Raw genomic sequence first — 27992 nt, 5'->3', positions numbered from 1 at the left:
CTAGCTTGTGTGTGTGTGTGTGTGTGTGTGTCTGGCTAGCTTGTGTGTGTGTGTGTAGTTAGCTTGTGTATGTGTGTATGTGTGTCTAGCTAGCTTGTGTGTCTGTGTAGCTAGCTTCTGCATGTATGTGTGTCTAGCTAGCTTGTGTGTGTATGTGTAGCTAGCTTGTGTGTGTAGCTAGCTTGTGTATGTGTGTGTGTGTCTGGCTAGCTTCTGTGTGTGTAGCTAGCTTGTGTATGTGTGTGTGTGTCTGGCTAGCTTGTGTGTGTGTAGCTAACTTTTGTGTGTAGCTAGCTTGTGTATGTGTGTGTGTGTGTCTAGCTAGCTTGTGTGTGTATGTGTAGCTAGCTTGTGTGTGTAGCTAGCTTGTGTATGTGTGTGTGTGTCTGGCTAGCTTGTGTGTGTGTAGCTAGCTTGTGTATGTGTGTGTGTCTGGCTAGCTTGTGTGTGTGTGTAGCTAACTTGTGTGTGTAGTTAGCTTGTGTATGTGTGTGTGTCTCTAGTTAGCTTGTGTGTCTGTGTAGCTAGCTTGTGTATGTGTGTGTGTGTGTAGGTAGCTTGTGTGTGTATGTGTAGCTAGCTTGTATATGTGTGTGAGTCTAGCTAGCTTGTGTGTGTGTGTAGCTAACTTGTGTGTGTAGCTAGCTTGTGTATGCGTGTGTGTGGCTGGCTAGCGTGTGTGTGTGTGTAGTTAGCTTGTGTATGTTTGTGTGTGTCTGGCTAGCTTGTGTGTGTGTGTGTGTGTGTGTAGCTAGCTAGCTAGAAAAGGAAGAAGAGCTGTGATCTGCAGACTTGTGAGTAACACTAACAACATTTCCCACGGCAGATAAACCCCTCTTTCATTTCCAGAGCAGTGAATTGCTGGGGGAGCGGGGGGGGGGGGAGGGGGGCTGCGACCCAGGAACCCCAAAAGCCTCACAGCTCTTTGTTGATAGCAACTCTCCTCCCCTACTTGATTTGGGGGGGGGGGGGTGTCTCAGGTCTTTCAAAGTCCAATGGCCACAACTTCAGGTGGGGGTCAGGGAGAGGACTCCATCTAGGGGGACCGTAGGGGAAGTGGGACAGCATGGGGGGCTGTCCCAACCCCCCCCTCACCCGACCCCCTCTCCGCCTTCCTCCCTCCAGCCTAGCCTCCCCTCCCGCAGCATGGGGCCGGCATCTCCCCTCCCCCTGCCCCACGTTTCTCCGCAGGCCGGCCTGTACCCCGCTTTGTGGCGAAAGTGGGCGTCGGATCAGCTGGCAAGTCGGGGTGTTCACGGCTCGCTGGTTAAAAGCCCGGCCGGCCCCTCTCATCGATAAAACGGTTAAACTCCGACCGGCCGGCCCCTCTCATCGATAAAACGGTTAAACTCCGACCGGCCGGCCCGTCTCATCGATAAAACGGTTAAACTCCGGCCGGCCGGCTCCTCTCATCGATAAAACGGTTAAACTCCGACCGGCCAGCCCCTCTCATCGATAAAACGGTTAAACTCCGACCGGCCGGCCCGTCTCATCGATAAAACGGTTAAACTCGGCGCCGGGCACGTCGGGGTGTTCACGGCTAGCTGGTTAAAAGCCGCCCCCCCCAACCGGCCGGCTCCTCTCATCGATAAAACGGTTAAACTCCGACCGGCCGGCCCGTCTCATCGATAAAACGGTTAAACTCCGACCGGCCAGCCCCTCTCATCGATAAAACGGTTAAACTCCGACCGGCCGGCCCGTCTCATCGATAAAACGGTTAAACTCCGGCCGGCCGGCCCGTCTCATCGATAAAACGGTTAAACTCCGACCGGCCAGCCCCTCTCATCGATAAAACGGTTAAACTCCGACCGGCCGGCCCTCTCGTCGATAAAACGGTTAAACTCCGACCGGCCGGCCCCTCTCATCGATAAAACGGTTAAACTCGGCGCCGAACAGAATTTCCCGTCCCACCCGGCCAGAGCGAACCGGACGCGCGTTGGCCGAAGACAAGCCCCGAGAGCCGAGGCCCAAAGGCCACAGAGAGGGGGCTGCCCCCCAGACAGAGGGGAGGCACGGGGTCCCCCCGACTGCATTCCTTTGTCTGGGGGGGGGCCCCCGGGAAACACCCCCCCCCACACTTCTCCAGCCTTGGGGCTGACTTTCTGGCACTGGAGTGGGGACCCTAAGGCCCTTGTCCGGGTCCAGCCCCCCCCCCCCCGCCGCCCGCTCCTGCGCTCCCCCTCCCGCCCAGACCCCTCACTCAACAGCCCCCCCCCACACTGAACCCCTTAGCCCCCTCCCCCCCCACCGACTGATTTTTCAGTGGGCCGGGTCCTCCCCCCCCCGCCAAAAAAAAAAAGTGCCCCGCCCCTGCTCTTGGACCAGCCCCTCCCCTTGATGATGGGGGGGCGGGTCTGTGGAAGAGTCTCCGTGGAAAGCTGCCCCAGCCCGGGCCCGTGGGGAGGAGGGGGGGGGGCAGCGCGGAGCGAGCGGGCGCTAGGACCCCGCGGAGAGCGGGCGGCGGCGCTTTGCAGCCGGGCTGGGCTGGGTCCGGCCGCAGGAAGCGACTCGCTGGCTGCAGGGACGGGACGGGACGGGGCGGCGTGGGGGGGGGGGCCGTGTCCCGATCCCCCGGGGGGGCCGCTGCTCCCTAGGACCCGCCCCAGCCCGGGCAGCCTCTCCCCCAGGGCGGGCAGCGCTTGGGGGGCAGGTAAGAGACACCCCCCGCCCCCCCCCACGGGGCAAATACCCCCCCCCCCGCCCGGGCTGCCCCCAGCGGAGCGGGCTGCGATCCCTGCCCCGGCCCGGGGGAGATGCCGCCAGGCCCCGGGGGTGGGGGGCAGCCGGGGGGGGAGGGTTGACGAGGAGAAGGGGAGTGGGGTCCAGAGGGGAATGGGGCGCACAGGGGTGTGGGAGGGGGCAGGAGGGGGAACAGGAGGAGGGGGAGGGGTTGGGAGGGGGGAGGGGTGGGAGGGGGCAGGAGGTTGGGGAGAGGGGGCAGGAGGGGGAGCAGGGGTGTGGGAGGGGGCAGGAGGTTGGGGAGGGGGAGAGGGAGGGGGCAGGAGGTTGGGGGAGGGGGAGAGGGTGTGGGAGGGGGCAGGAGGTTGGGGAGGGGGAGGGGGCAGGAGGTTGGGGGGGGGGAGGAGGGGAGGGGGCAGGAGGTTGGGAGGTGGGCGGGAGGGGGAGCAGGGGTGTGGGAGGGGGCAGGAGGTTGGGAAGAGGGTGTGGAAGGGGGCAGGAGGTTGGGGAGGGGGAGGGGGCAGGAGGTTGAGGAGGGGGGGCAGGAGTTTGGGAGGGGGCAGGAGGTTGGGGAGAGGGGCAGGAGGGGGAGCAGGGGTGTGGGAGGGGGCAGGAGGTTGGGAAGAGGTGTGGGGGGGCAGGGAGGGGAAGGAGGTTGGGAAGAGGGTGTGGGGGGGGCAGGGGTGTGGGAGGGGAAAGGAGGTTGAGAAGAGGGTGTGGGAGGGGGTGTGGGAAGGAGCAGGAGGCTGCGAAGAGGTGTGGGGGGGAGCAGGGGAGGGGTGGGGCAGGAGGAAGGAACGGGAATGTGGGAGCCGGGGGCAGTGAGGGAGAGGCAAAGAGAAGGTGGGGGAGGGGCTACAGGTGAAACATGGGAGCAAGCGCAGCCTGGATGTGTGGGGGGAGGCGGGGGGGCTCAGGGGCCCGTGGGAAATCGTCCCCCACAGAAACAGGGCTGTGGGGGTGGGGTAGGCCGAGCTCTTTCTCTCAAGGCCTCAGATTTGACTGGGCTAATCTCTCTCCCCCCCCCCCCCCCGTGTACTCTTTGACCTTTTTAAAGACAATCTTATCATTTTGGGGGGCTGCCCCCCGACATTCAGTCTCAGGGGCTGTCCAGCCCTGCTCTGATTTCTGGCGTCCCTTCTCCTCTGGCCGTAGCCACCCGAAGGAGTAAGCAAGAAAAGTTGGGGTTCCAGCTCTCCCCCCGGCGGCGCGACATTCGGAAAAGCCCGCTGCCACGTAACGTGGAAACGGTTCCGACGTTGACAATTTGCTGTTTTCACGTGACCGTTCCGGGGGAGTTCCCGAGGGTTTTTTCGGTTGCAAATTGACCAGGCTTTTTTTTTTTTTTCACGCACAGATTGCTCGGGCACCCTCCAATCAGACCTTTGCTGGCTCGTCTCGGACCGCGGCGGCGCAGGAGCACGCTCCAGGCCGGGAAGTTTTCTTTCCACGCTCGCTTGTATCGCTGGAGCTGCCGGTACCGTTTTTCTTACTTGATTCAGCTTGGCCGGGACATTCCCAGTACAGGCCGTCCTCGCTATACGTCCCGAGATACGTTCCAAAAACGTGGGCGTACGGTGGAACTGAACGCGGGGGATTTTTTTCCCCTGGGCTGACTTCCATTGGCACAAATTGGGGTTTTTTTTTCTTTTTTTGCACGACTTACAGCTTAGGATGGCCAGATGGTTTCGACAAAAATACCGGACACGCTTGATCTCAGATGGGGGCGTGGGAACCGGCCGTGGGGGAAGTGAGGCTGGTTGCGAGGAGGTTGGGGGGGACTGGCCAGCGGGGAGCAGGGCTGACCTGGAGGAGGTCGGGGGAGTGGGGCTGGCAGGGGAGATCGGGGGAGAACCGGGAGGGGAGAAGAGCTGGTTGGGGGAGATTGGGGGCGGGGAACAGCCAGGGAGAGATCGGGGGGGGGGGGGGAGGAACCAGCTGGCTGGGAGCAGGTCTGCTCAGGAGGAGGTTGGGGGGGCCCAGGGCTGGCTGGGGGAGATCGGGGTGGGGGGAACAAGCTGGTGGGGAGTGAGGCTGGCCGGGAGGAGGTCGGGGGGAGCGGGGCTGGAAGGGGTGATCGAGGGGAACCGGCCGCTGGCTGGGGGAGATTGGGGTGGGGGGAACTGGCCGGTGGGAAGTGGAGCTGGCTGGGAGGAGGTCGGTGGGGGGAGCAGGGCTGGCAGGGGAGATCGGGGAGAGCGGGGCTGGTGGAGGAGATCGGGGGAAAAGCCGCTGGGGAGTAGGGCTGGCTGGGAGGAAGTTGGGGGGAGTGGGGCTGGCAGGGGAGATCGGGGGGAACCGGCCGACGGGGAGCGGGGCTGGCCGGGAGGAGGTCGGGGGGAGTGGGGCTGGCAGGGGAGATCGGGGGGAACCGGCCGACGGGGAGCGGGGCTGGCCGGGAGGAGATCGCGGGGAGTGGGGCTGGCAGGGGAGATCGGGGGGAACCGGCCGACGGGGAGCGGGGCTGGCCGGGAGGAGGTCGGGGGGAGTGGGGCTGGCAGGTGAGATCGGGGGGAACCGACCGACGGGGAGCGGGGCTGGCCGGGAGGAGGTCGGGGGGAGTGGGGCTGGCAGGGGAGATCGGGGGGAACCGGCCGACGGGGAGCGGGGCTGGCCGGGAGGAGGTCGGGGGGAGTGGGGCTGGCAGGGGAGATCGGGGGGAACCGGCCGACGGGGAGCGGGGCTGGCCGGGAGGAAGTCGCGGGGAGCGGGGCTGGCCGGGAGGAAGTCGGGGGGAGTGGGGCTGGCAGGGGAGATCGGGGGGAACCGGCTGACGGGGAGCGGGGCTGGCCGGGAGGAAGTCGGGGGGATCAGGGCTGGCAGGGGAGATCGGGGGGAACCGGCCGACGGGGAGCGGGGCTGGCTGGGAGGAAGTCGGGGGCAGTGGGGCTGGCAGGGGAGATCGGGGGGAACCGGCCGACGGGGAGCGGGGCTGGCCGGGAGGAAGTCGGGGGCAGTGGGGCTGGCAGGGGAGATCGGGGGGAACCGGCCGACGGGGAGCGGGGCTGGCCGGGAGGAAGTCGGGGGCAGTGGGGCTGGCAGGGGAGATCGGGGGGAACCGGCCGACGGGGAGCGGGGCTGGCCGGGAGGAGGTCGCGGGGAGCGGGGCTGGCAGGGGAGATCGGGGGGAACCGGCCGACGGGGAGCGGGGCTGGCCGGGAGGAGGTCGCGGGGAGCGGGGCTGGCAGGGGAGATCGGGGGGAACCGGCCGACGGGGAGCGGGGCTGGCCGGGAGGAGGTCGCGGGGAGCGGGGCTGGCAGGGGAGATCGGGGGGAACCGGCCGACGGGGAGCGGGGCTGGCCGGGAGGAAGTCGGGGGGATCAGGGCTGGCAGGGGAGATCGGGGGGAACCGGCCGACGGGGAGCGGGGCTGGCCGGGAGGAAGTCGCGGGGAGCGGGGCTGGCCGGGAGGAAGTCGGGGGGAGTGGGGCTGGCAGGGGAGATCGGGGGGAACCGGCTGACGGGGAGCGGGGCTGGCCGGGAGGAAGTCGGGGGGATCAGGGCTGGCAGGGGAGATCGGGGGGAACCGGCCGACGGGGAGCGGGGCTGGCTGGGAGGAAGTCGGGGGCAGTGGGGCTGGCAGGGGAGATCGGGGGGAACCGGCCGACGGGGAGCGGGGCTGGCCGGGAGGAAGTCGGGGGGAGTGGGGCTGGCAGGTGAGATCGGGGGGAACCGACCGACGGGGAGCGGGGCTGGCCGGGAGGAGGTCGGGGGGAGTGGGGCTGGCAGGGGAGATCGGGGGGAACCGGCCGACGGGGAGCGGGGCTGGCCGGGAGGAGGTCGGGGGGAGCGGGGCTGGCAGGGAAGATCGGGGGGAACCGGCCGACGGGGAGCGGGGCTGGCCGGGAGGAGGTTGCGGGGAGTGGGGCTGGCAGGGGAGATCGGGGGGAACCGGCTGACGGGGAGCGGGGCTGGCCGGGAGGAAGTCGGGGGGAGCAGGGCTGGCAGGGGAGATCGGGGGGAACCGGCCGACGGGGAGCGGGGCTGGCCGGGAGGAGGTCGGGAGGAGTGGGGCTGGCAGGGGAGACCGGGGGGAACCGGCCGACGGGGAGCGGGGCTGGCCGGGAGGAAGTCGGGGGAAGCGGGGCTGGCAGGGGAGATCGGGGGGAACCGGCTGACGGGGAGCGGGGCTGGCCGGGAGGAAGTCGGGGGGAGCAGGGCTGGCAGGGGAGATCGAGGAGAGCGGGGCTGGTGGAGGAGATAGAGGGGAACCGGTTGGTGGGGAGCAGTGCCGGCCGGGAGGAAGTCGGGGGAAGCGGGGCTGGCAGGGGAGATCGGGGGGAACCGGCTGACGGGGAGCGGGGCTGGCCGGGAGGAAGTCGGGGGGAGCAGGGCTGGCAGGGGAGATCGAGGAGAGCGGGGCTGGTGGAGGAGATAGAGGGGAACCGGTTGGTGGGGAGCAGTGCCGGCCGGGAGGAAGTCGGGGGGAGCGGGGCTGGCAGGGGAGATCGAGGAGAGCGGGGCTGGTGGAGGAGATCGGGGGGAACCGGCCGGTGGGGAGCAGGGCCGGCCGGGAGGAAGGCGGGAAGAGCGGGGCCGGTCCGGGCGCACGCAGATCCCGGGGCGCTGCCTGTCCCGTTCACAATCCCGGTGGAGCGCACGGGCGAATCCAGCCCTGGGGATTCCATTCCTGGCCCCCCGCCCGCCCACCCCAGCCAGTTTCACGCAGCACGCAACTACGTACTGATACTCAGAATAATAATAAGACACTTCATTAGAAAATCCCGGACATTTCTATTTTCTCAATTTGTTTCCCGGGCAGGAAGCTCAAATACTGGAGTGTCCGGTTCAGAACCGGACACCTGGCCACCCTACTTCTAGCGGGCAATGGGCGGGCTTACCACACATGGGGCGACTTACAGCGGGGACGCCCTGGACTTTGGGACGTTTTCTTTCTTATTGCGACGTGGCTGATGTGCCAATGAATCGAGGCGGGCGTCACGGGAGGTGGGCCACCGTGAACAGGGGCTGCTGGGCTCAGTGCGAGCCGGGGCCGGGCAGCCCCGGCTCACGCTGGCCCAGGACACTGCGTTGGTGCCCTTTAAATGTAGCAAGAGCCCGGCGAATCTTCCTACGTTTACAACGCAGAGATGTGGCAGGGGTGGTTCCCGGAGTTGGCACAAGCCGGGACTGCTCCATCCCGACTCGAGCCGGCTCCGGGATCTACCCCTGTTGAGGCTCTGCCAAGCGCCTCCCCTTATCAAGTCGGTGTGTGGTCGCTACAAGTTGTGCCGACTTGATGCTTAGCCGAATTTAACATCCTCAGCTGGACCTACAAGGAGAGACGGAGGGATTGGGTCTTGTCTAGTCTGCAGAAGAGAAGAATGAGGGGAGGGGAGTTGATAGCAGCCTCCAACTCCCTGCAGGGGGGGTCCAAAGAGGATGGAGAGAGGCTGTTCTCAGCGGGGGCAGAACGAGGAGCAACGGTCCCAAGTTGCAGTGAGGGAGGACTAGCAGAGGAAATTAGAAAAGTCGCGACGGTGGGAAAGGTGGGGGGAGCTTTCTCCTGTGGCTAGAGTCGGTGCGCTAGGGGTCAGCCAATGAAATGAATTGTCAGAAGGCTGAGAACAAACAAAAGGATGTTTTTCTTCACTCAGCGCACTGTCAACCTGTGGAACTCCTCGCCGGGGGATGTGGTCCAGGCAAGGCTGGATTTGATTTTAACAAATAGGATTTGATTTTAACAAATAGGGAGGAACTAGTTGAGAACTTGAAAGTGGAAGACAGTATGGGGGACAGTGATCATGAAATAATAGAGTTCATGATCTTAAGGAAAGGTAGAAGGGAGACCAGCACAATTGAGGTAATGGATTTCAGGAAGGCAGATTTTGATAAGCTCAGAGAACTTGTAGGTAAGGTCCCATGGGAAGCAAGACTGAAGGGAAAAACAACTGAGGAGAGTTGGAAGTATTTCAAAGGGACATTGTTAAGGGCCCAAAAGCAAACAATTCCGCTGTGTAGGAAAGATAGAAAATATGGCAAAAGACCAGCTTGGCTTAACAAGGAGATCTTGCACGATCTCAAACTAAAAAAGGAGTCCTATAAAAATGGAAACTAGGACAACTAACAAAGGATGAATATAGGCAAGCAACACGGGAATGCAGGGGCAAGATTAGAAAGGCAAAGGCAGAAAATGAGATCAAACTAGCTACAGGCATAAAGGGAAACAAGAAGACCTTTTATAAATACATGAAAAGCAAGAGGAAGACCAAGGACAGGGTAGGCCCACTGCTTAGTGAGGAGGGAGAAGCAGTAACAGGAAACTTGGAAATGGCAGAGATGCTCAATGACTTCTTTGTTTCGGTCTTCACCGAGAAGTCTGGAGGTGTGCCTAACGTAGTGAATACAAGCAGAGAGAGGGTAAGTTTAGAAGATAGGATACACAAAGAACAAGTTAAAAATCACTTAGGAAAGTTAGATCTCAGCAAGTCACCAGGTCCTGATGAAATGCATCCCAGGATACTCAAGGAGCTGATAGAGGAGGTATCTGAGCCTTTAGCTATGATCTTTGAAAAATCATGGCAGACAGGGGAGATTCCAGAAGACTGGAAAAGGGCAAATATTGTGCCCATCTAAAAAAAGGGGAATAAGAACAACCCAGGAAACTACAGACCGGTCAGTTTAACATCTGTCCCAGGGAAGATAATGGAGCAGGTAATTAAGGAAATCATATGCAAACACTTGGAAGGTAATAAAGTGATAGGGAATAGCCAGCATGGGTTTGTGAAGAACAAGTCATGCCAAACTAATCTGATAGCTTTCTTTGATAAGATAACGAGCCTTGTGGATAAGGGAGAAGCGGTGGATGTCATATACCTAGACTTTAGTAAGGCATTTGATACGGTCTCGCATGATATTCTTATTGATAAACTAGGCAAATATAACTTAGATAGGGCCACGATAAGGTGGGTGCATAATTGGCTGGATAACCGTCGTCAGAGAGTTGTTGTTAACGGTGCTAAATCCTGCTGGAAAGGGATAGCAAGTGGAGTTCCTCAAGGGTCTGTTTTGGGACCCGTACTGTTCAATATCTTCATCAATGATGTAGATATTGGGATAGAGAGTACGCTTATTAAGTTTGCAGATGATACCAAACTGGGTGGGGTTGCGACTTCTTTGGAGGATAGGGACATAATTCAAAATGACCTTAGCAAGTTAGAGAAATGGTCAGAGGTAAACAGGATGAGGTTTAATAAAGAGAAATGCAAAGTGCTCCACTTAGGAAGGAACAATCAGTTCCATACATACAAGATGGGAAGCGACTGTCTAGGAAGGAGCATGGCAGAAAGGGATCTAGGGGTCATAGTGGACCACAAGTTGAATATGAGCCAACAGTGTGATGCTGTTGCAAAAAAAGCAAATATGATTCTAGGTTGTATCAACAGGTGTGTTGTAAGCAAAACTCGTGAAGTCATTCTGCCGCTCTACTCTGCACTAGTTAGGCCTCAGCTGGAGTACTGTGTCCAGTTCTGGGTGCCACATTTCAAGAAAGATGTGGAGAAATTGGAAAGGGTCCAGAGAAGAGTGACAAGAATGATTAAAGGTCTAGAGAACATGACCTATGAAGGAAGGCTGAAGGAATTGGGTTTGTTTAGTGTAGAAAAGAGAAGATTAAGGGGGGACATGATAGCGGTTTTCAAATATCTAAAAGGGTGTCACAAGGAGGAAGGCGAAAATTTGTTCCTCTTGGTTTCTGAGGACAGGACAAGGAGTAATGGGCTTAAAGTGCAGCAGGGGAGGTTTAGATTGGACATTAGGAAAAAGTTCCTAACTGTCAGGGTGGTCAAATATTGGAATAAATTGCCAAGGGAGGTGGTGGAATCTCCCTCTCTGGAGATATTTAAGAACAGGTTAGATAGACATCTGTCAGGGATGGTGTAGACGGAGCTTGGTCCTGCCTTGAGGGCGGGGGGCTGGACTCGATGACCTCTCGAGGTCCCTTCCAGTCCTATTATTCTATGATTCTATGATAAGGCTCTCCCCAGGACTCCAGGGGAGAACAAGCAGGAAAATGACTCTACACAGGTGGACTCTCTTCATTTCTGCTCCCAGGCATCCGCCACTCCCAGAGGGGCTGCCCTGGACACCCCAAACCTCACCCTCTTGTTGGCTGTCCCAGGAGCTAGAGGAGGGGAAATACCCCCAGGAGTAACAGGGCAGTTATAGGGATGTAAGTAACGAGTCAACTAGTCGCTTCCCCCCGCCCCCAAGCCCAGAGAGGCAGCAAGTCGGGCGGGAGGGGGAGCGGGAACCGGTGCGGAGGGAAGCCGGCTTAAAAACTGGTTCCCCCCAGCACCATCTCTACAGGAGAGGCAGAGGGCTGATTCCTGGCTCGCCCAGTCCCTAAAGGGAAGTAATTAAGGGCCCAAAAGCAAGCTACTCTGCTGCATAGGAAAAATAGAACGTGCTGCACAAGACCGCCTGGGCTGAACCAGGAGATCTCGCATGATCTAAAAATAAAAAAGGAGTCCTAGAAAAAGTGGAAACTAGGACAAATGACAAAGGAGGAAAAAAAGTACAGGTGGGCAGGGGCAAGATTTCCTGCTTGTTCTTAGCACTTTTCTTGCACGCTTGCGCCTCCCCTGGAGACCTGGGGCGAGCCCTGTCTTTGCCACATCCCCTGGCGAGGAGTTCCACAGGTTGACTATGCGCTGAGTGAAGAAAAACTTCCTTTCGTCTGTTTTCAGCCTGCTGCCTATTCAAGTTGGGGAGCGGAGGAGCGAGTTGGGGAGCGGAGGAGCAGGAGCCGATGCGGAGGAAAGCCGACTTAAAATCCGGTTCCCCCCAGCACTGTCTCCGCAGGAGAGGCAGAGGGGTAGTGGGGACTGGGCCTGAGCCAGCAATCAGCTGCTTCTCGGCTCGCCCAGTCCCAAAAGGGACATTATTAAGGGCCCAAAAACAAGCTATTCTGCTGCATAGGAAATGTAGAACGTACGGCACAAGACCGCCTGGGCTGAACCGGGAGATCTTGCATGATCTAAAAATAAATAAAAAAGGAGTCCTATAAAAAGTGGAAACTAGGACAAATGACAAAGGATGAATCTAAGCGCACAATACAGGTGTGCAGGGGCAAGATTAGAAAGGCAAAGGCACAAAACGAACTCAAACTAGCTACAGGCATAAAGGGAAAGAAGAGTTTCTATAAATACATGAGAAGCAAGAGGAAGACCAAGGAGAGGGTGGTAGGCCCACTGGTCAGTGAGGAGGAAGACACAGTAACCGGAAACTTGGAAATGGCAAAGATGCTTAACAACGTCTTTGTTTCGGTCTTCACCCGGAAGTCTGACGATGAAGGAACGCCCAACACAGTGAATGCTAGTGCGAAGGGGGTAGGTTTAGAAGATAAAATAAAAAAAAAAAAAACAAGTTAAAAATCACCTAGAAAAGTTAGATGCCTGCACATCACCGGGGCCTGATGAAATGCATCCTGGAATACTCAAGGAGCAGATAGACGAGGTATCTGAGCCTTTGGCGATCATCTTTGAAAAATCATGGAAGTCGGAAGAAATTCCAGAAGACCGGAAAGGGGCCAATCTAGTGCCCAGCGATAAAAAAGGGGAATAAGAACAGCCCGAGAAACTACAGACCAGTCAGTTTCACTTCTGTGCCAGGGAAGATAATGGAGCAAGAAATTAAGGAATCCATCTGCAAACAATTGGAAGACAATAAGGTGATGCCAGCGTGGATTTGTAAAGAACAAATCATGTCAAAGCAATCGGATCGCTTTCTTTGGTAGGATAACGAGTCTTGTGGATTAGGGAGAAGCAGTGGACGTAGTATACCTAGACGTTAGTAAGGCATTTGATATGGTCTTGCACGATCAATAAACTAGGTAAATACGACCTAGATGGGGGGTTCTATAAGGTGGGTGCATAACTGGTTGGATAACTGTTCTCAGAGAGGTGTTATTAACGGTTCACAATCCTGCTGGAAAGACATAACGTGGGGTTCCGCAGGGGTCTGTTTTGGGACTGGTTCTGTTCAATATTTTCATCAACAATTTCGATATCGGCATAGAGAGGACGCTTGTTAAGTTTGCAGATGATCCCAAGCTGGGAGGGGTTGCTATTGCTTTGGAGGAGAGGGTCATAATTCAAAATGATCTGGACAAATTGGAGAAATGGTCGGAGGTCAATAGGATGACGTTGAATACGGACAAATCAAAGTGCTCCACTTAGGAAGGAACAATCCGCGTCTCACACACAGATCGGGAAGCGACTGTCTAGGAAGGAGTCCAGCAGAAAGGGATCTAGGGGTGACAGTGGACCACACGCTGAATAGGAGTCAGCAGCGTGACGCTGTTGCAAAAAAAGCAAACGTGATTCTGGGCGGCATTCACAGGCGTGCGGCGAGCAAGACACGAGAAGTCATTCTTCCGCTCTACTCCGCGCCGGTTAGGCCTCCGTTGGAGGATTGTGTCCAGTTCTGGGCACCGCATTTCTAGAAAGAGGTGGAGAAATTGGAGAAGGTCCGGAGAAGAGCAACAAGAATGATGGAAAGTCGAGAGAACAGGAGCTAGGAGGGACGACTGAAGGAATTGGGCTTGTTTCGTTTGGAAAGGAGAAGACGGAGAGGGGACATGAGAGCAGTTTTCAAGTATCTAAAGGGTGTCACAAGGAGGGGGGAGAAAACTTGTTCATCTCGGCCTCTGAGGGCAGGACAAGAAGCAATGGGCTTAAACTGCAGCAAGGGAGGTTTTGGTTGGACATTAGGAAAAAGTTCCTAACTGTCCGGGTGGTGAAACACTGGAATAAATTGCCCAGGGAGGTTGTGGAATCTCCATCTGTGGAGATATTTAAGAGCAGGTTAGATAAATGTCTATCAGGGATGGTCTAGACAGTATTGGGTCCTGCCGTGAGGGCAGGGGACTGAACTCGATGACTTCTCGAGGTCCCTTCCAGTCCTAGTGTTCTGTGATTCTATGAAAATGCTGCACCTCTGCCGGCTCTTAACACTTTTAAAAAGCAGCGAGAAGAGACCCGGCGTGAGCCGGCTGTCCTGGCTCGTGCTCGGTTCTCTGCGCGGCGCACCCGCCTTTCCAACATGGTCCGACCCTGCGGGGTCTTAGTATGTCGGAAAAGACGCGCCGCTGATCGATGGATCCGTGGAAGTTCCATCGACCAATCGGCTCGTTGATGAAACTTAGTTGAACGCCCCAGGGCTGTTGCCAGAAATTCCCCGCAGGGGAGAGGAGGGAGCGAATAGAGCGGAAGGGTCAGTCTGTGGGGAAAGGGGTCCCCGGTTCCCAGACCTGCCCCGTGCCCCCCAGAATATCCTGGGGCGAAGGGGAGGGGACTGTCTCTGTCTAGTCCCTCTGCAGCTGCCCTAGGGACAGTGTCCACCCCCCCAAGTTGGTCCTTTCGTTCAGATGTTTTCCAGAATTTGCCCCCAAGATGGTTTTCCTCGGTGGGTTTAGATCTGGGGCAGGGGCGGGGCTGTGGGGTTAGCACCTCCCTGAGGATCCCCCCGCACAGAGGAGGGGGGGGAACCAAGTATGACAGGGACAACAGTTAATTCACAACCTCCCTCCCTTTCTTCTCCCAACAGGCGGCAGCGTGACGGCCTCGTTTCTCCGCCGGGGCCGGGCAGAGACATGGCTGGGCTGGAGCTGGCTCAGGTAGGGGAGTTTTGGGAGGCGTTTTAGGGGGATTATTGCGGAGGGGGAGGGGCAGGACATACACAGGGAGGGGGCAGGGTAGGATAAACCTGCTAAGACCTACTCAGCCTGGGCCCTGATTTATTCCTTGGCCAGTAGTGCTTGGGGGGGGGGGAGGTGTCAATATTCCCCCATTTCTGACTCAGGAAACTCCCCCTGGGGCAGGGCTGGGCAAACAGAGCACAGGGCAGAGCCGGAGGAGGGGGGGTACAAAGGGGCGGAGCTGGGATTCCGTTCTCTGTCGCCTCTGCTCCCCCCTCAGCCTGTGGGGCAGGGGGTGACTGAGAAGACCCGGCCCTGCCCCATCTGCTGGGAGGCACAAGGCGCTCTCCCCTCTGTCTCCTCTGGGTGGGGTGGTGGGGGGGGGATTCTGCCCCCCTCCCTTGTGACGAGTGGGGCTGTGTCATTCCAGGTGCCGGTGACCTTCGAGGAGGTGGCCGTGTACTTCACCGCGGGGCAGGGGGCGCTGCTGGGCCCGGCGCAGAGAGCCCTCTACCGGGACGTCATGCGGGAGAACTACGAGACGGTGACCGGGCTGGGTGAGGATTCCCGCGGCCGGTGGCGCCCTGGGGCCGGCGTGTCCGCGTCGGGTCGGGTGCTCCGCCGGGCCGTTGGGGGAGCCGGGCTCACAGAGTGTCTCTTACACTTAAAAAAACATCCCCTACCCCGAACAACAAAGTTTTCCCAGGACGAACATCCGAGGGAGGCAGGGAACGGAGAGGGAGGCAGTATGAGAACAGGATACATGGTAAATTTTCAGAATGGAGAGGGGTAACTAGTGGTGTTCTGTAAGGGTCAGTCCTAGGACCAATCCTGTTCAACGTAGTCATAAACGAGGGGTAAACAGTGAGGTGGCAAAGTTTGCAGACGATTCTAAACTGTTCAGGGTAGTTAAGGCCAAAGCAGGCTGTGAAGAACTTCAAAAAGATCTCAACAAACTGAGTGATTGGGCAACAAAATGGCAAATGAAATTTAATGTGGATAAGTGTAAAGTAATGCACATTGGGAAAAATAACCCCAACTAGACATAGAATATGATGGGGGCTAATTTAGCTACAGCTAATCAGGAAAGAGATCTTGGAGTCACTGTGGCTAGTTCTCTGAAGACGCCCAAGCAGTGCGCAGCGGCCGTCAAAAAAGCAAACAGGTAAGTGCTGAATGTGCGGGACTGGGAGACGGGTTGGAAATGGGGGGGGACTACGGCCTATAATGGCAAGGAGAAAGGAGGGTCGGGGCACAACAGGGAGGCAAGCTCAAATCAGTATCTAAGGGTGTGTCTAGACTACAGGGTTTTGTCGACAAAAGTCCACTTTTGTCGACAAAACTATACCTGCGTCTACACTACCGCTGAGTTCTGTCGACATAACGTTGACTGAACTCAGCAGTTTTGTCGACACTGGTAAACTTCATTTTACGAGGCATAACGCCTTCTGTCGACAGAGTTCTGTCGACAGAAGGTGTTGTTGCATGTAAACTGTCCTTTGCGTCTACACTACCATGTTGACAAAGCAGCTTGCTTTGTCGACAGAACTGAATGTAGTGTAGACGCTCTTTGTCGACAGAAGCTTTGTCAACAGTATCTGTCGACAAAACTTCTGTCGACAAAAGCCTGTAGTCTAGACGTACCCTTAGATGCCTATACACAAATGCGAGAAGTATGGGTAATAAGCAGGAAGAACTGGAATTGCTAACCAATAAATACAACTATGATATCATTGGTATTACAGAAACCTGGTGGGATGGGACGCACGATTGGAATGTTGGGATGGAAGGGTACAGCTTGCTCAGGAAGGACAGACAGGGAAAAAAGGGAGGAGGGGTTGCCTTGTATATTAAAAATGTACACACTTGGACTGAAGTGGAGATGAACGTAGGAGATAGCTGTGTCGAGAGTCTCTGGGTTAAGCTAAAAGGGGTAAAAAACTAGGGTGATGTCATGCTAGGAGTCTACTACAGGCCACCCAGTCAGGTGGAAGAGGTGGATGAGGCCTTTTTTAAACAATTAACAAAACTATCCAAAGCCCAAGATTTGGTGGTGATGGGGGACTTCAACTATCCAGACATATGTTGGGAAACTAACAGAGCGAGGCACAGGCTATCCAATACGTTTCTGGACTGCATTGGAGACAACTTTCTGTTTCAGAAGGTTGAAAAAGCTACCAGAGGAGAAGCTGTTCTGGATTTGGTTTTAACAAATAGGGAGGAACTAGTTGAGAACTTGAAAGTGGAAGACAGTATAGGGGACAGTGATCACGAAATAATAGAGTTCATGATCTTAAGGAAAGGTAGAAGGGAGACCAGCACAATTGAGGGAATGGATTTCAGGAAGGCAGATTTTGATAAGCTCAGAGAACTTGTAGGTAAGGTCCCATGGGAAGCAAGACTGAAGGGAAAAACAACTGAGGAGAGTTGGAAGTATTTCAAAGGGATGTTGTTAAGGGCCCAAAAGCAAACAATTCCGCTGTGTAGGAAAGATAGAAAATATGGCAAAAGACCAGCTTGGCTTAACAAGGAGATCTTGCATGATCTCAAAATAAAAAAGGAGTCCTATAAAAAATGGAAACTAGGACAACTAACAAAGGATGAATATAGGCAAGCAACACGGGAATACAGGGGCAAGATTAGAAAGGCAAAGGCACAAAATGAGATCAAACTAGCTACAGGCATAAAGGGAAACAAGAAGACCTTTTATAAATACATTAAAAGCAAGAGGAAGACCAAGGACAGGGTAGGCCCACTGCTTAGTGAGGAGGGAGAAGCAGTAACAGGAAACTTGGAAATGGCGGAGATGCTCAATGACTTCTTTGTTTCGGTCTTCACCGAGAAGTCTGGAGGTGTGCCTAACGTAGTGAATACAAGCAGAGAGAGGGTAAGTTTAGAAGATAGGATACACAAAGAGCAAGTTAAAAATCACTTAGGAAAGTTAGATGTCAGCAAGTTACCAGGTCCTGATGAAATGCATCCCAGGATACTCAAGGAGCTGATAGAGGAGGTATCTGAACCTTTAGCTATGATCTTTGAAAAATCATGGCAGACAGGGGAGATTCCAGAAGACTGGAAAAGGGCAAATATTGTGCCCATCTATAAAAAGGGGAATAAGAACAACCCAGGAAACTACAGACCGGTCAGTTTAACGTCTGTCCCAGGGAAGATAATGGAGCAGGTAATTAAGGAAATCATATGCAAACACGTGGAAGGTAATAAAGTGATAGGGAATAGCCAGCATGGGTTTGTGCAGAACAAGTCATGCCAAACTAATCTGATAGCTTTCTTTGATAAGATAATGAGCCTTGTGGATAAGGGAGAAGCGGTGGATGTCATATACCTAGACTTTAGTAAGGCATTTGATACGGTCTCGCATGATATTCTTATTGATAAAGTAGGCAAATATAACTTAGATAGGGCCACGATAAGGTGGGTGCATAATTGGCTGGATAACCGTAGTCAGAGAGTTGTTAACGGTGCTAAATCCTGCTGGAAAGGGATAGCAAGTGGAGTTCCTCAAGGGTCTGTTTTGGGACCCGTACTGTTCAATATCTTCATCAATGATGTAGATATTGGGATAGAGAGTACGCTTATTAAGTTTGCAGATGATACCAAACTGGGTGGGGTTGCGACTTCTTTGGAGGATAGGGACATAATTCAAAATGACCTTAGCAAGTTAGAGAAATGGTCAGAGGTAAACAGGATGAGGTTTAATAAAGAGAAATGCAAAGTGCTCCACTTAGGAAGGAACAATCAGTTCCATACATACAAGATGGGAAGCGACTGTCTAGGAAGGAGCATGGCAGAAAGGGATCTAGGGGTCATAGTGGACCACAAGTTGAATATGAGTCAACAGTGTGACTCTGTTGCAAAAAAAGCAAATATGATTCTAGGTTGTATCAACAGGTGTGTTGTAAGCAAAACTCGTGAAGTCATTCTGCCGCTCTACTGTGCACTAGTTAGGCCTCAGCTGGAGTACTGTGTCCAGTTCTGGGCGCCACATTTCAAGAAAGATGTGGAGAAATTGGAAAGGGTCCAGAGAAGAGCGACAAGAATGATGAAAGGTCTAGAGAACATGACCTATGAAGCCAGGCTTCATGAACTGGGCTTGTTTAGTTTGGAAAAAAGAAGATTAAGGAGGGACATGAGAGCGGTTTTCAAATATCTAAAAGGGTGTCACAAGGAGGAAGGAGAAAATTTGTTCCTCTTGGTTTCTGAGGACAGGACAAGGAGTAATGGGCTTAAAGTGCAGGAAGGGAGGTTTAGATTGGACATTAGGAAAAAATTCCTAACTGTCAGGTTGGTCAAATATTGGAATAAATTGTCCAGGGAGGTGGTGGAATCTCCCTCTCAGGAGATATTTAAGAACAGGTTAGATAGACATCTGTCAGGGATGGTGTAGACGGAGCTTGGTCCTGGCTTGAGGGCGGGGGGCTGGACTCGATGACCTCTCGAGGTCCCTTCCAGTCCTATGATTCTATGATATATAAATCCATGGTAAGCCCACATCTTGAATACTGTGTAGAGATGTGGTCTCCTCATCTCAAAAAAGATAGACTGGCATTAGAAAAGGTTTAGAGACGGGCAGCTAAAATGCGGAGGTGTTTGGAACGGGTCCCATATGAGGAGAGATTAAAGAGACGGGGACTTTTCAGCTTGGAAAAGGGGAGACTGAGGGGGGATAGGAGAGAGGTCTAGAGAAAGGGAATAGGGAAAAGTTATTGACTTGTTCTCATAATATAAGAACTAGGGGCCACCCAATGAAACGAATGGGCAGCAGGTTTAAAACAAAGAAAAGGACGTTCTTCTTCGCACAGGTCGTAGTCAATCTGTGGAACTCCTCGCCGGAGGAGGTTGTACAGGCTAGGACTATAACAGGGTTTAAAAGAGAACTAGATACATTCTTGGAGGTTAAGTCCATCAATGGCTACTTGCCAGGCTGGGTAAGGAACGGTGTCCCCAGCCTCTGTTTGTCAGAGGGTGGAGATGGATGGCAGGAGAGAGATCGCTTGATCGTTATCTGTTTGGTTCATTCCCTCTGGGGCACCTGGCATTGGCAACTGTTGGCAGAGAGAGTACTGGGATGGATGGGCCTTTGGTCTGACCCAGTATGGCCCCTCTTATGTTCAGGACGACGGAGGGGGAGGAGACAGGGGAACAGGACAACATTGGGGGAGGGGGGAGGGGAACAGGATGCCAGTGGGGGAGGGGGAAGGGAGCAGGACACTAGTTGGGGAGGGGAACAGGATGCCAGTGGGGGAGGGGGAGGACAGGAAGCTGAGGGGGAGGGGAACAGGATGCCAGTGGGGGAGGGGGAGGACAGGATGCTGAGGGGGGAGGGGAACAGGATGCCAGTGGGGGAGGGGGAAGGGAGCAGGACACTAGTTGGGGAGGGGAACAGGATGCCAGTGGGGGAGGCGGGGGGGGGGAACAGGAAGCCGAGGGGGGAGGGAGCAGGGAAACAGGACGCCAGTGGGGCAAGGGACATCGGAACCAGGTGACATGGTGAGTCAGTAAGTTCCCCCCAAGCCCAGACAGCCTGGAAACTCCTAAGGTGGGGGGGGGGGGAGAACTTCCCCTCCCCCTCCTTCCCCCCCAGGCAGCTGCTGCTTCCGAGAGGGGTCAGAGCCCATGGTCCCGTTATGTCAGGTCCGGCAAACCCCCCAGCAAATCTTTGGGCAAGTTTATAGTCAAGGTGCGTCCTTTGAGACAACCATAAAAACAGCCAGACGGGGTCCGACCAAACGCCCGTCCACCCCTGTGTCCTGTCTGTCCCCGGTGGCCAATGCAGGAACCCCAGAGGGAGGGAACAGAACAGGGACACTATCCTGGCCAACAGCCATCCATGGACCTGCCCTCCATGAATGTATGGAGTTCTTTTTTGAACCCTGGTAAAATCCTGGCCTTCACCACATCCCCCGGCAAGGAGTTCCACAGGTTGTCGGTGCACTGCGTGAAGAAAAACGTCCTTTAGTTTGTTTGAAACCTGCTGCTTATTCATTTCATTGGGTGACCCCTCGTTCGTATGTTATGGGACGGGCTCACAACCTCCGTACCAATTACGATTTTAGAGACCTCGCTCATATCCCCCCTTTGTTATCTCTTTTCCGAGCTGAAAAGTCCCCGTTGTTACCAGACATACCCAATACTCTGGGGGTAGACTTATTTATTAGGTTTACTCTTATGGGGTTGGGGGGAGGTTAACAGTTCCTAGCTATGTGCTGTTTGTGCTACTTGTGCTCTCATATGGAGCTGAGTTCTCCCTGCTGCGAATTTCCCCTCCCAATGGAGCGCTCCTGCAGGAACTAAGTTCCTCCGGACGGGGTTCTCTGTCTTCGTTTCTGTCCCTTTTTTAGTGTTTCCCAACTTTCGGTTTCCTTTTTCGACGGCCGTTGCACGTTGGATGGATGTTTTCAGAGAATTCTCTCCAGTGACTCCAAGATCTCTCTGTTATAGCTCATTTATTCCTCATTATTTTATACGTATAGTTGGGATTATTTTTTTCCAATGATCCACTTTTTTTTGATCCACTTTGCATGGATCAGGGTTGAATTGCGTTTGCCATTTTGTTGCCCACTTCAGGTACGTCTAGACTGCCCCCCTCTGTCGGCAGAGGGCGGCAGATTAGACGGGTCGACATTGCAAATGAAGCGGGGATTGAAATATCCCATGCCTAATTTGCATAAATATGGCCGCCGTGTTTGCCGACTCAGCACTTTGTCGGCAAACAGCGGCAGTCTGGAGGAGCAATCTGTCGAGAAAGAAAATCTTTTTCGACAGATCCCTTATGCCTCCTGCAAGGAAGTTGACAGGATCTGTCGAAAAAGGCTTTCTTTCTTTTTTGCCGACAAAATGCTGAGTTGGCAAAAATGGCGGCCATTTTTATGCAAATTAGGCACGGGATATTTTAATCCCCGCTTCATTTGCAATGTCGACCTGCCTAATTTGCATCCCTTTGCCGACAGAGGGATGCGGTCTAGACGTACGCTTAGGACAGATATTGTCAACAAAGCTTCTGTTGACAAAGAGCGTCTAGATTAGTGGTCCCCAACGTTTTGGGGCTGCTGGGTGTCTGGGGGGCAGGGCCGCTCAGGTGCCATGTGTCCAAGGGCGGGGCCACTCACGGGCCTGGGGGCGGGGCCAAGCATGTGCCACGCACCCAGGGCCAGCACCAGCATGTGCCATGATGCCGGGGCAGAGGCCACCCATGCGCCCGGGGCTGGCACCTGCCGCATGCCCGGGGGCGGGGCCAGCCCAGATTGCTCCGCGGGTGCACATAAATGGCCCGCGGGCACCGCATTGGGGACCACTGGTCTAAACGACATCCAGTTCTGTGGACAAAACAAGCCGCTTTGTCGACACGACAGTGTAGACGCAAAGGACAGTGTCGATGCAGTAACGCCTTCTGTCGACAGGACTCTGTCGACAAGAGGCGTTATTCCTTGCAGAATGAGGTTTACCGCCGTCGACAAAACTGCCGTCGACAGAACGTCGACAGAACTCAGCGGCAGTGTAGACACAGGTATAGCTTTGTCGACAGAAGTCCACTTTTGTTGACAAAAACCTGTCGTCTAGACACACCCTTAGGGTACGTCTAGACTACAGGCTTCTGTTGACAGAAGTTTTGTCGACAAAGAGCGTCTAGACTACATTGAGTTCTGTCGACAAAGCAAGCTGCTTTGTCGACATGGTAGTGTAGACGCAAAGGACAGTTTACATGCAATAACACCTTCTGTCGACAGAAACTCTGTCGACAGAAGGCGTTATGCCTCGTAAAATGAGGTTTACCAGCGTCGACAAAACTGCTGAGTTCTGTCGACGTTATGTCGACAGAACTCAGCGGTAGTGTGGACGCAGGTATAGTTTTGTCGACAGAAGTCCACTTTTGTCGACAAAACCCTGGCGGTCTAGACACACCCGTAGTGTGGTGAGCTCTGTTTGAAGTTCTTCACAGTCTGCTTTGGGCTTAGCTACCTTGAGCAGTTTGGTCTCATCTGCAAATTTTGCCACCTCGCAATTTACTCCTTTCTCCAGATCATTTATAAATAAATTGAATTGGATTGGTCCCAGTATGGACCCTTGGGGAACTGACCATTTCAGAAGCAGGAGAAGAACCGTGGGTTCCAGATCCCCAGGCCACCGAAGAAAGAAATCTGACCATTTATTCCTACCCTTTGTTTCCTGTCTTTTAACCAGTTAGCAATCCGTGAAAGGACCTTCCCTTTTATCCCATGACAACTTATTTTACTTTAGAGCCTTTGGTGAGGGACCTTGTTAAAGGCTTTCTGGAAATCTAAGTACACTAGATCCACTGGATCCCCCTTGTCCACATGTTTGTTGACTCCCTCAAAGACCTCTAGCAGATTAATAAGGCATGATTTCCCCTTACAGAAACTGTCTCTTCCCCAACAAATTATTTTCATCTATGGGTCTGGTCGGACAATTCGGTTCTTTGCTGTAGTTTCAGCCAGTTTCCCCTGGTTTTGACATTAGATTTACTGGCTTGATTTCACACCTGATTTCCCTCCCTGAGTAGGACTTCCCATCCCCAAACCGGACCTGATCGCCCGCCTGGAAGCAGGAGAAGAGCCGTGGGTTCCAGATCCCCAGACCACCGAAGAAAGAAATATCCCAAGAGGCAGCGAGACAGGTGAGGAGTCAGGGACGCTGACACAGAAACCATCCAGGAAATGTGGGGAGAGCTGAAAATTCCCAGAATGGGGGGTGATGCCCTCAAATTCTGCCTCCTCTTAGCCAACTCAGGCTGTGGCCCTCAGGGGCACCTCTAGACTAGGTTTTAATTTCAAAAGACGATATGCAAATTCTGCAGGAATTTGCATATCTTCTTCCGATCGTTTTTTCAAACGATTTTTTGGAAGTGAACGTAGTATGTGATACAGATACAGATGTGGTCTCCTCACCTCAAAAAAGATATTTTGGCCTTGGAAAGGGTTCAGAAAAGGGCAACTGAAATGATTAGGGGTTTGGAACGGGTCCCATATGAGGAGAGGTTAAAGTGACTGGGACTTTTCAGTTTAGAAAAGAGGAGACTGAGGGGGGATAGGATAGAGGTCTATAAAATCATGAGTGGGGTGGAGAGGGCCGATAAAGAAAAGTTATTTATTAGTTCCCTAAATAGAAGAACTAGAGGACACCAAATGAAATGAATGGGGAGCAGGTTTAAATCTAATAAAAAAAGTTCTTCTTCACACAGCGTGTAGTCAACCTGTGGAACTCCTTGCCAGAGGAGGCTGTGAAGGCTGGAACTATAATAGAGTTTAAAGAGAAGCTGGATAATTTCATGGAGGTTAGGTCCATAAAAGGCTATTAGCCAGGGGATAGAAATGGTCTCCCTGGCCTCTGTTTGTCAGAGGCTGGAGAGGGATGGCACGAGACAAATCCCTTGATCATTGTCTTCGGTCCACCCTCTCTGGGGTACCTGGTGCTGGCCACTGTTGGCAGACAGGCTACTGGGCTAGATGGCCCTTTGGTCTGACCCAATACGGCCGTTCTTATGTTCTTATGGCTGCAGGAGGGGTTGCAGAAAAAAACCCTTTTTCGAAAAACTGCGTCAACCTCCTTTTTTTAGAGAGAAAATTTTTTTCTGAAAAAGGAGGAGTTGTTTTTCCAGAAACACCCCTACCCCGCGTCCAGACTGCTTTCCCTTTCGAAAAAGCGATCGGAAGAAGATATGCAAATTAGCGCCACATTTGCATATCTCCATTTGAAAAAACCCCGTAGTCTAGACGTACCCCTAGGTGTCATATCGGTATGGCAGATATCACCCTTGAGTTCTCAGCAGCATTCTCCGTATGCTCTGTACTTGTGTGACTGCTCAGGAGCGATTCAAATGACACCCAGGTGACTAGCAGAGTTCCCACAGTTGGTTTTTTTTCCACGGGTGGTGCACATACTTGGTGCACATAAAAAAAATCCGCACATGAATGAGAAAAATTGGAGGGAAGATTGGTTCCCATCCATCCAGTGAGCTGTCAGGAGTTTTCTCTCTCGGTTTCCCTCTGAGTGTTTGGATGGGATGTGGAGGCAGAATCCAATTTCTCAGGGTGTGTCTAGAGCAGTGTTTCCCAAAGGGTGTTCCACGGAACCCCAGAGTTCCGTGACGTGAAAATAATTCCCGCGAAAAAATTTCATTCCAATAACATTTTATGATGTAAAAAAAAGAATGAATATTATGTGATTTTTGTTTTTAAATATGTGCAATTAAACTAAATGTTGATCTCATGACCTTGTTTAGTATTTGTTTATTATTATCCTTAATTATTTGTGGCCTACTTTTTCAGCTCCGTACATTAGACGGTTATTAGGGGTTCTGCAAAATTATTTCGAGTCTGAAAGGGTTCTGTGGCCAAATAAAATTGGAAAACATTGGTCTAGTCTACAGGTTATTTTTTTTTTTTTTAGCTTCACCTGTGTCTATACTGCTGCCACGTTCTTTCGCAATTACAGTAATTCTTCATTTAACACTTTAGGTGCGTTTCTGAAAATGTTTGTGCTAAGCAAAAACGTGCTATGCGGGGGTCAATTTTCCCATTCCAAATAATGGAAAAAGTGGGGGTTGCGTTTCAGATGGTGGTGGCAAAGTCAATTTTTTGTTGGGTCATCAATGTCAGCATTACATACCGAGCAACACAAGATAACTAGGAACACAAGTTGCCACGGTTTGTTAAAAAACAAAGATAAATGCGTGAATGAGTGTAGCACTGTGACCACATGTATTCATCCGCTCATGCATATTACCACTGTTTTCACCAATTTATACCTCCGCGCCAAGTAGTCCTCTTGATTATTTTTGTATTATTTTGGGGGCAGTCGTGTTATTCGAAAAACGTTCCCTAAAAAAAATCATGCTATTGTGAAAAAGTGTTAAGTAGGCATGTGTTAAACAAGTAATTACTGTAAATCGAAAGAACGCGGCCATTTTTTCAACCGTGGAAAACCTCATTTTACGAGGAATAACGCCTTTTTTTGAAAGCGCTCTTTCGAAAAAGGCGTTATTGAACGCAAACAGTGCTTTTTTGAAAGAGAGCATCCAAACAGCCTGGGTGCTCTCTTTTTCAAAAATACGGCTCTTTTTCGAAAATACTGGTTGCTGTCTAGACGATATCTTTCAAAAGAAGCTTTTTCACAAGATTAAAGCCTCTTTTGAAAGAGGCTTGTAGTAAAGACGTAGCCTCAGTCTTCCCAACAGCTATTATGTTGTATTTTCCCTCTTGACTGGTTCTCTTCCAGTTGTTTCTACCAACTCGGGCTTCTCTCTCTCTCTCTCTGTCCCAGCAGGCAATGAGACCAAAAATGAGAATGTGGAGGGGGTTCTGCAGCAGCAAGGCCTTCAGCCTATGGAACTGCAGGAGAACTTTTTGAGACGAGCTGGTGGAAATTCTCCCCGGCGTTTGGAACAGCAAAAAGCCTGGTATAATCCGCAGAAGGCAAAGGGGATGATGGGAAACCACTCAAGGAAGAAAGCGCATGAATCCACTGAATATAGGGGAGAAGGCAAAAATCCCAAGGGAACTGCAGCCCGGCCAACAAACCATACGACTCAGAAAATCTATAAATGCTTGGAATGTGGGAAAAACTTCAGTCGGAACTCAAATCTTGCCACCCATCAGAGGCTGCACACGGGCGAAAAACCGTATAAATGCCGTGAGTGTGGAATGAGCTTCAGACATCTCTCCGGCCTTATTAATCATAGGAGAACTCACCCTGGAGGGGGACCGTATCAGTGCCCGGAGTGTGGGAAAAGTTTCAGGGTACCCTCAGCCCTTCTCATCCACGAGAGAAGTCACACGGGAGAGAAACCCTACCAGTGCTTGGACTGCGGGAAACGCTTCACGTGGAGCTCCAATCTTACCACCCATCAAACACTGCACACGGGAGAGAGAGCGTATCAATGTCCGGAGTGTGGGAAAAGCTTCCGCCAGCTCTCGGGTCTCACGAGTCACAGCCGACTCCACACCGGCGAGGGCCGGTATAAGTGCCTCGAGTGCGGGAAAAGTTTCAACGCGCCGTCCGCCCTTACGACCCATCGAAGGACCCACACGGGAGAGAAACCCTATCCGTGCAAGGACTGCGGAAAGAGCTTCACTCAGCGCTCACACCTCATTAGCCATGAACGAATCCACCGGCAAGAGGGGCCGTATAAATGCCTGGAGTGTGGGAAAATTTTCAGTGCCCCCTCCACCCTGGTTATCCATCAGAGGACTCACACGGGCGAGAAACCCTATAAATGCTTGCACTGCGGGAAAAGCTTCAGCCAGCGCTCCGTCCTTATTACCCACGAGAGGATGCACACGGGAGAGGGACCCTATAAGTGCCCAGAGTGCGGGAAAAGTTTTGGGGCACCGTCAGCTCTTCTTATCCACCGGAGGACCCACACGGGAGAGAAACCCTACCAATGCTCGGAGTGCGGGAAGAGCTTCAGTCAGCGCTCAGCTCTTCTTAGCCACGGACGAATCCACACGGGGGAGAGACCCTATACATGCGCGGAGTGTGGGAAAAGCTTCAGTCAACACTCAGTCCTTATTAGCCACAGGAAAATGCACACTGGAGATGGGCTACATACATGCTTTGAGTGCGGGAAAAGTTTCAGCGTCCCATCGGCCCTGATTGTTCATCAGAGAACCCACACGGGAGAGAAACCCTATAAATGCTTGGATTGTGGGAAAAGCTTCAGCCAGCGCTCGGTCCTTATTAATCATGGAAGAATCCATACGGGAGAGAGGCCCTATAAATGTGCGGACTGTGGGAAAAGCTTCAGTCGGCGCTCAAATCTTATTACCCATCAGAGACTGCACACGGGAGAGAGACCCTATACGTGCGCAGACTGTGGGAAAAGTTTCAGTCGGAGCTCAAACCTTATTGCCCATCGGGCGCTGCACACGGGAGACAAACCCTATAAATGCCCCGAGTGTGAGAAAAGCTTCAGTCAACGCTCGGGCCTTATTAACCATCGGAGAATCCACACGGGCGAGAGACCTTATAAATGTTTGGACTGTGGGAAAAACTTCAGTAGGCGCTCAACTCTTTATTCCCACTGCCGGTCACACAGGAGGCAGACACTGTAAAAACATCCTGAGAGTGAGAAACCCACGTAGGAGAAAAACCCTGCACGTTCCTCCACCATGGGAAGATTTCAGAAAGAGCTTGAACTAGGACTGTCAATGAATCTTGCTTTACTCAAGTGATTAACTCAGAATGACTCAATTTAAAAAATGTCAAGTATCAGAGGGGTAGCCGTGTTAGTCTGAATCTGCAGACATGCATCTGACGAAGTGGGTCTTTGCCCACGAAAGCTTATGCTCCTACACTTCAGTTAGTCTATAAGGTGCCACAGGACTCCTCGCCGAATTTAAAAAATGAATCACGATTATTAGAGTTTTGATCCCACTGTTAAGCAATAATAGAATACCAATTTACATTTATTCTAAACATGTTAGGTGTTTTTCTGTGTTTTCAAATATATCGATTACAACACAGCACACAAAGTATATTCTCTTTATAGTATTTTATGAGACATATTTGCATTGTAAAAAAAAGGTATTTTTAATTCACTTAATACAAGTAGTGTAATGCAAACTCTTATGGTGTAACATAGAATTGTTTGTGGGAGGTTACTGTTACGTAGCTAAACAATAAAACAATGTAGAAATGT

The 27992-nt window shown here is 53.2% G+C and overlaps 1 protein-coding gene across 3 annotated transcripts; it reads left to right on the top strand.

Moving 5' to 3' along the window:
• The first annotated feature begins 2490 nt into the window (after positions 1-2490).
• LOC149523095 (uncharacterized) lies at positions 2491-27916 on the top strand. 3 transcript variants are annotated; one of them, XM_089771296.1, is made up of 6 exons: positions 2491-2646; positions 4034-4156; positions 14227-14296; positions 14748-14874; positions 22857-22970; positions 25616-27916. In XM_089771296.1, the coding sequence occupies exons 3-6, from the start codon at positions 14273-14275 to the stop codon at positions 27403-27405; spliced, it is 2055 nt and encodes a 684-aa protein (XP_089627422.1). In that variant the 5' UTR covers positions 2491-2646; positions 4034-4156; positions 14227-14272; the 3' UTR covers positions 27406-27916. The 3 variants fall into 3 exon arrangements, with proteins under 3 accessions (XP_089627422.1, XP_089627421.1, XP_089627420.1); XM_089771295.1 differs by having other exon boundaries at positions 2507-2650; positions 4037-4156; positions 25619-27916; XM_089771294.1 differs by having other exon boundaries at positions 2507-2650; positions 4037-4156.
• The last annotated feature ends 76 nt before the right edge of the window (positions 27917-27992 follow it).

This window comes from Pelodiscus sinensis, chromosome 19 (genome assembly GCF_052426305.1).
Source record: "Pelodiscus sinensis isolate ZL-2025 chromosome 19, ASM5242630v1, whole genome shotgun sequence".
In the NCBI taxonomy this organism is placed as follows: domain Eukaryota; kingdom Metazoa; phylum Chordata; order Testudines; family Trionychidae; genus Pelodiscus; species Pelodiscus sinensis.
Note: the sequence above shows the minus strand (reverse complement) of the source record. Positions and strands in the feature narration are given on the sequence as shown.